The 10,901-nt window shown below is 42.1% G+C and overlaps 1 protein-coding gene across 1 annotated transcript; it reads left to right on the plus strand.

Annotated features, from left to right (window-relative positions):
• Positions 1 to 5,472: 5,472 nt before the first annotated feature.
• Positions 5,473 to 10,300, plus strand: LOC311341629 (uncharacterized protein; the record flags this gene model as incomplete). The annotated part of the gene is made up of 12 exons (XM_084466439.1): positions 5,473 to 5,491; positions 5,603 to 5,650; positions 5,752 to 5,784; positions 5,902 to 5,991; positions 6,229 to 6,278; positions 6,395 to 6,447; positions 6,548 to 6,774; positions 7,263 to 7,519; positions 7,914 to 8,039; positions 8,209 to 8,344; positions 8,599 to 8,634; positions 10,014 to 10,300. 12 exons carry the CDS (start codon positions 5,473 to 5,475, stop codon positions 10,298 to 10,300), a joined length of 1,362 nt encoding a protein of 453 aa, XP_084322565.1.
• Between the last annotated feature and the right edge of the window lie 601 nt (positions 10,301 to 10,901).

A 10,901-nucleotide genomic window follows, 5' to 3' on the forward strand; every position in this document is an offset into this window, starting at 1 on the left:
TCAAGCGATCTGATTGGTTCCTAACTAACAGTTAGGGAAACTGTTAACTGTGGTATAATGAGCACATTCCACAGCCTGTCGTGATCTATTGCTTAATTGACTTTCGGCAGTAAACGTTTCCATCGTTACAGCGAGCTCCACCAATCCAAGACGTCGCATCACACTTTAGGATTGTGGGTAGTGTAGTGCTTTTAAATTATCTTGGTCGTACCAGACTTACGTATTATTATTTTATTATTTTATGTATTATTATTATTATTATTACGTACTTCATTTCATTTGCGCGGTACTGAAGGGAAATCAAAATCGAGCGGAATTACGTAGGCGGGCGGTGCCAGGCTACTTTTAAATGACATCGCGAATACAACTTTAACGTGTGGCTTCTACAGGAGCATATACCAGTCCGTTTCATAATCCCTTGGTTCGTGGTAAGTGTACATTGGATGATTACGAAATGATGGCTTTTAAACAAAACCTCTTTGAGATATTTGAAAGTCATTTCCCTATTTTACCTGTGCGTCAGGTGTGCATACACGTCATGGTAATTAAAGACAAGAATCGAAACCAATAACAAACCTGGGAAAATAAAAGGTAGTAGTAGTGTGTGAACAGAAAGTAGATAGTAGATTAATGTTGGACATTGTATCTTAAGCTGACCCCAAACTATGGAAGGTAAGCTGTCATGAACTCGATTTGATTTTGGTGTGCACTATTGAAATTCACATTGGTTTTAGAGGTAATGTATACTGTAGTGGTCGGTCTATACTGTGCTATTGTAGCGGAACATTACTAAATCTGGACCGGATCAGATTCACTGTCCTTTCACTGTAAATTCGGTTCACTCCTGTATTCCATCCTTCACTGTCTGTGATCGAATTAATTAACTCACTTTCCCACGGTTCCATAACGCTATACAGGGTTTTTTAAATATATATTAACATGTTGCTGCTTGTGTGGGCTTTATTAATAAGACTCAGTTGGCACCCATTTCTGGTAGACCTAGCTTTTCAATGTATCGTCTTTGGACGGAAGCAATAGGTTTACGAAATACGAAATACTGCTACGGGTTGTCAGGATGGAAAGGATGGAGGACGTCACTTTTTGTGACGATAATAATTTTATTTAATAATAATAACTTTTTGTGACGATATTATGAACCTGTTGGTCTGCATCAGGTGTGCATAAGGCCCTTTTGGAGTATGGCTGGTTTAAGCAGCCTCATCCGAATTGAGTTAGAATGATTCGATTCTGGAGGCTGGTGGAGGCTGCACACCTGTTGTGTATTGAACACAAACTCCCAAACCGAATCCTACGCTCCTACTGTTCTTATGACTTTCCCTTTTCCACAACGGAAGTTTATGTCACTTTTGGGGATTTTGCTTATTGAGTTGCGGCGATTTGAACAGACTTTGAGGCACAATTCTCAGCAGCTATCTGTGGACGTCAGATGTTAAGTTGTAGAGGAACTTTCGTAGAGATGTAGAGAGTAAAAAAAAAACATTTATGTTTGCCATTTCTCTTGATTTGTCTTTCAGGACTTCAAACTAAACCTGTTAAGAAGAAGTCGTCACGCAGTAGCGGACGGGGGAGCCGTCCTGGTGAGCTGTCCTCCTCTCTGCCCCACAACATGCCTCCTACTCAGTGGCGGAGCTTAGTCGCACTGGGCCCCCCCGCCATCCGCCCCCCCGCGCACGATGAACATGCATCCGCTAGGGCTGGGTGATTAATCAAATTTTGATCGCGATTTCGATTTCAGAGTGAAACGATCACCAAACTAATATAACCGAGTTGAAACGATTTAAAAAAACAAAAAAAAAATATAAAAATATATATATATATTTATATATATAAATATAAAAAATATATATATATATTTTTTTTTTATAGAAATTGCAGAACAGCTGGATTCATATCTGGACTTTATTTTCTATTTGACCATTTTGTGTATATTTTTAAGGGGAAATTTCAAAGTTCTCATTTACAAAGTGTTTTTTTTGGAGAGAAATTCTGAATAAATGCATCATGTTTTCAAACTCAAAAATAATCGTTTGAATAATCGAGATTTCAATATTGACCAAAATAATCGTGATTATGATTTTTTCCATAATCGAGCAGGCCCTAGCATCCGCTCCCCATAGGGCCCAGGCCTACAGCCGCGCACTCATTACTAGAACCATGAACAGTGACTTAGCATCCCTACATCACACAACACATTGAAATCCGAGCAGAGAGGGAAAAGGACGCACACGCAATCATTATTAGAACCACAGACTATTTGACTAGTGACTATTTGCATCACTTGACACACTAGCCTACGATCAAAAACAGATTGCAAATAATCCATTCAGCTGAACACGCAACCATATTTCCCTAACAGCACAACGGTGGCCTAATCAAAAGCAAACTTGGCTCGGGAAAACATGGGCTTATGTCCCTGTTGTAGCGGTCAGCGAGGCGCTGTGCATGCTCATACAGGGCATCATCAGTGGCACTATTCAGATCTGAGGGTAGGACAGCCTGGAAAAGTTCAGCGGTTTCACGCAGAGGTACTAACCTCTGCAGTAGCTGATTGATAATAACGCCCAGGCTGGCATTAAAAACAATGACCCTGAAGTGGCTCTCAGGGTCACTGAGAGCCTCTCATCCTCGCACAGCTCATCGTAATGTTGTTTCACCCTCCTTGCGTGAACGCACAGCACTTCTCCACACTTAAAAATTAATAATACAATTTTTATTTTATATTTTTTTTATTTCTCTAGGGCCCCCGGGGGCCTCGCGGGCTCCGGTGCATTGCACCGGCAGCACTGCCCATAGCGACACCCCTGCTCCTACTAACGGGATGCTGGGTGAGTTGAAGTCTCCTAGTTTTAAGTCTACATCATCAGATTCGAAACCCCACAAATACATTGGAACGTAACACTTAATATAACACAATAACGAGAAACTACTTGTTTTTATGGAAAGTTTACCTAATATAGCATTTTGAGATACTAATGGTGCCTTCTATTTTCTCGTAATCGCGACTTGCAGCTCGGGTGTGACGTCACATCCGTCTCGTAAAACGAGTGACCCCGGGTTTTTCGTTCTATTTGCCACACAACAAGACGAGTCGGAGCTCTGCAGATCGAGTCGGGTGGACAAATAGAAGGCACCATAAGTCTATCAAACCCACTCTTATTGATGAGACATGTTGTGGGGGACAAGGCCGTGCGACAAACGGTTTAATATTTACAGAGGTCAAGAAGAGTTTAATCAATGGCTCCTAAATTCTGACGTCAACATTTCAGAACTATGTGTTGAACACCCTGCCTCAACTATCGTGTTCGCACGCGGCCATTTTTATATTGCCTTTTGATTTATCTTCAAGGGGGGCTTCGAAAGATCTGTTTAGAATTTGTGAAAACTGTTAAAATCCCAGTTATCAGAGGTCTCCTGGGTGACCTTTTGCAGCAGAAAGTGTTCAGTACTGAGGACAAGAAGTCTGTGATGGAGAACCAGACGATCAGAGCATGTCTGATTGACATGGTGATGGGGAAAGGGGAGAGAGCAAGTCAGATAATGATTGATAGTATGAAGAAGAGGGACAAACACTTATGCTCAACCCTGGGTCTGATCTCTTCTCCTACAGCTGTTGTGGGTGAGTCGTTGAATGTACTTTTTAAAGAAACGGTCACTGCCTGCAGGCGATCTTCTTGTCCTTTTATCCACTGGAATCCAGTTATCGAATCATTTATCGAATGCAACTTCCCACTTGGAAGGATTTTGTGCATGGTTTTCACCGAAAGACTGACGATCCTTTTTCATATCCTAGGACTTGGGGATGACAAGACGGTAGTAAAGCCAAAGAAACAAACAATAGGTGAGTGTTTTACTGAGTGCTGCTGTGTTCCTTGGCTCATTGGTGTTGATGCTAGTGGGACAGGATACCTTTTATAGTTTGGTAACCCTCAACCCCTTAACCCCTCACACCAATTTCTAAAGTGATAAATCTAAGGCCCAGTCCACACGAATACGCGGCTTCACCGAATCTGATCTTTTTCTTAATCGTTTTCAAAAAAATCTCCGTAAACACGGCATCGTTTTCAGAAATATCTGCGTCCACACGCACCCAGTGAAAACGAACCAAAACGCTGTATTGCTGTTGTTGTTGTTATGATGCGTCTCGTTGCGGCGGCTGAGGTTAAAGGTTAGAGAGGCGGGGCTATGACGTCATCGTTTCAGAAAAAACCCGTTTTGGCCGTCCAGACGGATGCGCTGGGGCGGCGTTTTCAAATTTTCCCACTCTGGGACCCGTTTTCAAAAAATACCGTTTTCACCCCCTGAAAACGGCGGATCCGTGTGGACGCGAGGCCAATCCGATAAAGTATTTATCCGGATTCGAAAAAAACGGCTTTGTGTGGACAGGGCCTAAATCTACATTTTTGTTGCGTGGTACATCGTCAGAAGGTGGAACTTGACCTGCCTGTGTGTGGATTTTCATTGTCTTTTTTCCAGCCATAAACGGAGCCAAAACCGGCTCCGCAGGGCAGGAACTGTCTGATAAGCAGCTCCGGAATGTTGCACAAACGTTGGGACAGAAGTGGGAGCAGGCGGCCATCCACCTGGGGCTGAAGAAGAAAGATCTGGACGAGCTCAAGAAAGAAAAGGAAGTGAAAGAGTTCATGCAGAGACGGAACATGTTGCAGCTGTGGAAGCACCGAAGCCCAGGAAAGGCCACAGCACAGGACCTGCTGAGACGTCTGGAAGACCTGGAGGACCTACCGGTCAAGACTCGTCAGTTATTGAAAGGTAACGTACTTCACCCACACACAGTGAACGTCTTTCCTGCATGAGCGTTGATTTATGAAACTCTGGCTAATGAGTGGAGGTCTGTGGAGCTTTGTGTTGGGGGGGTTGGTTACATTGGTGCCACGACATCAGCCATAATGCCCTACGAGGTGGTATCTACTTTAGAAATATATAAATATAAACACAAATAAAAATAACTTTCTCCATCACTTGATTCTATAGTGTAGCACCTAAAGCAGTTTGCTCATTTGATCAATTGTGTGTACTCACTTTTTCCTTTTACTTTTTGGTTTGTATCTTATTAGTTCAATGAACGTGCTGTCGGTTGCTTTGGACAAAAGCGTCAGCTAAATAAATGTGATGTAATGTAAAGAAATGTGTTTTGTGTAATAGGTGCGCTGCCTCCAGCATTAGATCGGTCGGTGGCGTTGTGAATGGAAACTTGCTTTGATGCTGCGTTGAAACAAGTCTGTTACCGTGCTGTGTGCCACTGCTGCCAGTGAGGGCTTTAAAGTAGTTCTCTAAGGTGCTGTTGGCAGAGTTACCTCGATAGTGATGCATCGGTCAGGACTTCTCAAAGTCCGACCTCGGCCCGCATCCAGACCAAGCTGAGTAATAAACAGTGACGCCCTGAAACTATTCACTAAACACTAATTATGTGCCGTTGCAGAATTACTACCAAAAATGGAAAGCAGTAGCTCAGGTATGTTCTTATTTTGAAATAAGCCCTAAGTTGAGCTTTCAACTAAACTCCCCATGATTGGTTGAGGAGGTGCTTTCAGACATTTCAGTTTGATTTATCCCCCTTTCACAGGGAAGAGTCTCACCGAAGACACAGCAAGCATGGACGGTTCTGATTCTGGTAAGAGTCGTGGTTCTTCTGGTTCTTTTCTCACGCTACATACCTCCAGGCTTCTCCATACCTCCTTCTTGCTCTCTCTTCTTGTTTTGTCTTTTTGCCAGTTGCTGGTGCTGAGATTGATGAAGATGATGAAGGTGAGCAGTGTCACTCTTCCATTGAGCTTAGACATAAGTTGAGCTTTCACCTAAACTCCCCATGATTGAGGAGGTGCTTTCAGACATTTCAGAGGTTGATTTATCCCCCTTTCACAGTGACGAGTCTCACCGAAGACACAGCAAGCATGTCTTTGATGGACGGGTACGAAGAGGGGGAAGGTTCTGAGATTGATGAAGATGATGAAGGTGAGCAGTGTCACTCTTCCATTGAGCTTTGAGTCTCAATGACGAGGTGATCTGACAACAGAAGTATTTCATTGGGTGTTAAAAAATATATATCCAGGTTCACTGAACCAGGAATGCTGCCTGCCAGTGTATCAAGAGGCCAGCTGTTATTGGAGGGCTTAATGTACACATTACTTACACTGGACATGCTGTCCGTTTTGTTACTGACAGTAATTATTTAATTATTTATCCTGACAGAGGAGATGCATGTCAAGTCACAATGTGAAAAATTGAAAGCAGCTCAGCAGGTGAATTTCAACCAAATAAATACCTTTCCATAACATTTACATAAATTACCTTAAAGTTAAGATACTCAGTTGTATTGCTCTTTATTGTTGTTTGCTTCTGATTTTTTTTTTTACAGAGTCCTGAGTATGAGAAGGTTACCCCAAAGGAGATTTCAAAGTGCAGATTCAAGTGAGTGACATTTGGTCTATCATTCCAATGAGGTTATCAGAATAATATGTTCCCAACTCCAAACTGTGTGTGTGTGTGTGTGTGTGTGTGTGTGTGTTAGGATACAGCTGGAAGGCGAGGGGACCTATGAGTGTTCGGTTACAGGTCTGGTGTTTGAAGTGTCGGAGCAGGCTCTGGTCCGCTACTCGGTCCTGTCCTGGTCCAAATTCTCTGAGTTCCTCATGGACTCCTGGAGACCTGCTGGATTGATTTATAATGTGGATGTGGTCAACAACGATTCATCTGTGCTCAAGTTTATCCATTTCCCACACTCTCTGTGCCTTCCTGGTGAGAACACACTCTGACTGTGGGGTGGGGGGGATTCATAGGCTGAAGACTCTAAGAATCTGTGTGTGCATGGCAGCTTTGGCAGTGTTTTGTTAACCAACCATTCTGGTTATTTCTTGGTTTCAAATTGGGCTGGCTCACACAGCTCATATTGACACTTGATTCTCGATATTTGGTTCACTATTCTTTATTCCCCCCACATATGTTGTTGAATTGAATATAATTATTAATGAATATTAATTACCATGGAACTTTGGAGTTCTTTCCGTCACAAGTTTAGTATTGCTCTTGTTTTCACATTTTACAAGATCCCTGCTTATTTTTTAAGTGCAATCTGGATGAGAAAAATAATCGCTAGATCAACTTTTAATATAATATTTATTGTTTTACTTAACATGTATTTCTCTAGACTTACAAGTACATACTAGCTGTTATCATTTCCCAACAGGCTAGAATAATGTTATGTGTATATGTTAACGTTTCCACAGAACCTGAGCATGAGCTGAGCTTTGGTGTTCTGCTCGTAAAGGAACAACAAGGCAACATTGAGTCGACGGTGGACTTCACGGCGAGCCATGTTAAATGGCGCGTGTCCTCGCTTTCGCCCGTGGGTCCCGTCATTCCGAGCAGTCTGCAGGTGAAGCACCGCGGGGCGGTGCTGGTTTACAAGGAGCTGAAGAGAAAATCCCGAATGGACCACGTCTTCCGTGTGTATTTGGCCTTGAACAACGACTCTGAGATCAAGGTGATGAAGCAAAATGGACCACAGTCCATGTGTGTTGATAAACAGATACAGCACATGGATAGACGGACAGACTAGACCAAACTGGGCTAGGCTAAGATGAGCTAAGCTGTGCTAGACCAAGCTGGGACAAACTGGGCTAAACTAGGCTATTAAGGGCTTGACTAAAAATAGGCTGGACTGGGCTAGCCTAGAATGTGCTAAGTGAGACTGGGCTAGGCTAGACTGCACTACTAGGCTAGGCTAGATAACTCAGTTTACCATCCTCTATTGAGGGTTCATCTGTCGTTCTGTTTCTGTGATCAGCTATCTTGAAAATAACTCACATCTCCCATATTAATACCTCCCTCTTCCTCTCTGCCATTGGTTCCTGTACACCCTGGTCCTTTGTGTGCAGGCCGTTGAAGAACAGGTGCTAATAGGTGTTAAGGAACGGATCAAGATTGACATACCACCCTGCTGTTTGCTGGAAGAGAAGGTCTACCACCTCACAAGCGAGCCAGAAGGGCAAATTGAACCCAAGGTATGTGTTGTGCCCACATTTATCCTCATGCGCATGTACCTAATCCTGTAATGAAAATGTTTTGTGCAGTTCATGAAGAGAAAGTTTATTGAAAAATAACTCTGTGTTTGTGTGTGTGTGTGTGTGTGTGTGTGTGTGTGTGTGTGTGTGTGTGTGTGTGTGTTCACAGAATCTAGAATTCACCACTGCAGTGTTGGGGTCTAAGGGTTATTTTGTAGCGCGCTTCAGTGAGCGTCCTCCTTTCAGATTGTTTCTCAAGGACTCAGACTGTGACGAACCTTTGTGGTCTTCAACAATCAGTGAAGGTAACCAATGGAATACTGGAATTGTTTTTGTGGTTTGCATCGTAAGACTCTGATGAACCCTTCTATGGCAAATTCTAGAGGATTGGAACGACAAGAAAAGTTCTCGTCTGAAGATCACCAGACCGACACCAGACACCAGACCGAGAGGTACACTTTTCTTTGTGATTCTGTGTTCTTTGGATCATTGTTGGTGTTCCAATCGGATAGGACAATTAGGCATGTTGAATCAGCCATAACATCCCCCTTCTCTTCAGGAGAGCAGAGCCAAGAACGAAAGAGCAATCCGTCAGGTGAGCCATGGAAGATGATTAAACTATTAAACGTGTTGGATCGAGCCAAAACATTCATATTTATAAAAGCTACTGTTGTTGACCAGTAATCAATGTATTGTTAAGTTGAAACAAGGATTATAATTTTCCCATATAGCCAAAATGATATTGGTTTTATGTTTGCTTACAGCCTACAATTAAAAAAATTGATCTAATGGAAGCCGAAAAGTGTAAAGATACCAGCTCATGAGAGGGTTCCTCTAAGTCAGGGGTGGGGAACCTTTTTGACATCAAGGGTCATATCAATTTTTGTAACTTTGGTAACTTTGGGGGGGGCCGCACTTTTTTTAGGCCTATAAAAATAACTCGCTCACCACATAACTTGTGTGCACAACGTTTTCTCTTTCTAAATTTGGTCTGGTGAAAGGACCCAAGTCCTTTCCCAAGTGAAGTGTGTTTATTTTGTCCTTGCGTAACTGCCCCTGCGATTCACTTTGCCTAGCATGTTTAGTATTGTCATGACGTTCCAGGTTGGTCTTTTTCATTACAGTGAGCGATTCTCCACACACAAGGCAAACTGGCCTGCCCTTTACTTCAACAAAGCAGTAATCAGTCCATTTTTCTTGGAAAACTTCATTATCAACCTTTCGTTTCTTGACAGATGCGATGCTAGCCGTCAATGGTTCGATTTAGAAATGACACTGTGACTTGTTTAGGCTACCCCAATGTGACCCTCAACATTCCAAAGTAAACAAAAAGGAAATTAACCTTTTTCTCCTTAATTAATTTCATTCAAAAGTTGCCACTTATGCTTTGGCGGGCTGTATCCCGCGTGTACATTCCCCACCCCTGCTCTAAGTAAACCCTTTTGTAGGTCACTGTTTCGCGTTTGGACAAAAGCTCTTCTATATATTAAACAATTTAGGATTATTCTCAACACTAAATTGTTGATGGTGGTTTATCTACACTAATGAAACACACGTCATAGAAATTTGTAATGTCAAAGAAAATTTTCTAACCTTTAGGGTTAGGGTTACCTAACCCAGTTAACCTCAAGGAAGTGTGTGAGGAAAAACTAAAGTATATGGAATCTGTGCAAAGCCGCGTTACTATAAACTATGGAAGGTGAGCTGTGTTTATCTTGATGCACAAGGGACAAACTGTTTACATTTGAACAGGCATGGCCTGCTGTGTGATAGGCATGTTTTTATAGATTTATTGATCTGAACTGGAAACAAGATTTAAACAAAGTATCAGGGTCGTTCGTTGACTTTAATGTTGTGGGGGACCAAGTTGGGGCGACAAAAGGTTTTATCTTTACCCCAATAAAGAAGCGTTTAATTAATCAACTTGTGTTTGCACGTTGTCATTTTATATTACCTTTTGATTTTATCTTCCAGAGGAGCTTCGAAGGATCCGTCCAACATTTGTGCAGAGAGTTACAATCTCAGTTATCAAAGTTCTCCTGGATGACCTTTATCAGCATAAAGTGTTCAGTACTGAGGAAAAGGACTTTGTGATGGAGAAGCAGAAGATCAAAACGGACATGGCACGGCATCTGATCGACAGTGTGATTGATAAAGGGGAGGAAGCAAGTCAGATAATGATCGATAGTATGAAGAAGAACGACAAGTTCTTATGCAACACCCTGCTTCTGTTCTCTTCTCCTGCTGCGGCTGAGTTTTAACTATGAATGTCATTTTTAAAGAAATTGTCACTGCCGACTTTGTTTTGACAAGACATTACATTTACTTAGCTGACAAATTGTTGATATCATGTTTAGAATATGTCCTCCTTCCTGTGCTAGTACATGTGTACTAAACTACCTCCTATATCCAGGTGTAGATAGGAATTTTGAAACTTGAAAATTTTCAAACGGAAACTTGAAAATATTGAAATGGAAATGTTTAGGCAGCTAAAGTTTTTTTTTTTAAATATATTACTTTTACATGTTCAGGTGGATACAGCCAGATGTGCAGATCGGCTGCGGTACACTTTGGAGAAAACTTGACAAATGCATACAGACGAGTTCACACGTGGTAATCTGTTGTGAAAGTGAGTGTGGATTGTAAGTTACAAAAAACAAGTACACTTTATGGATTTGTGCATCGTGAACTAATGATAACCTGTCAGCTCAACACACAGCACAACTCCTCCGGACTGATCCACCTGAACATGAATGCTGCGTATACACAGAAAACCCCCAAATGATCCATGATTCCTACACCTTTCCAAAGGAAACGCTAATTGATCTCAAGTTCCATGATTGACACAAATGTATCCGTCCG

Source organism: Micromesistius poutassou (genome assembly GCF_964030765.1).
Source record: "Micromesistius poutassou genome assembly, chromosome: 4".
Lineage (NCBI taxonomy): Eukaryota > Metazoa > Chordata > Actinopteri > Gadiformes > Gadidae > Micromesistius > Micromesistius poutassou.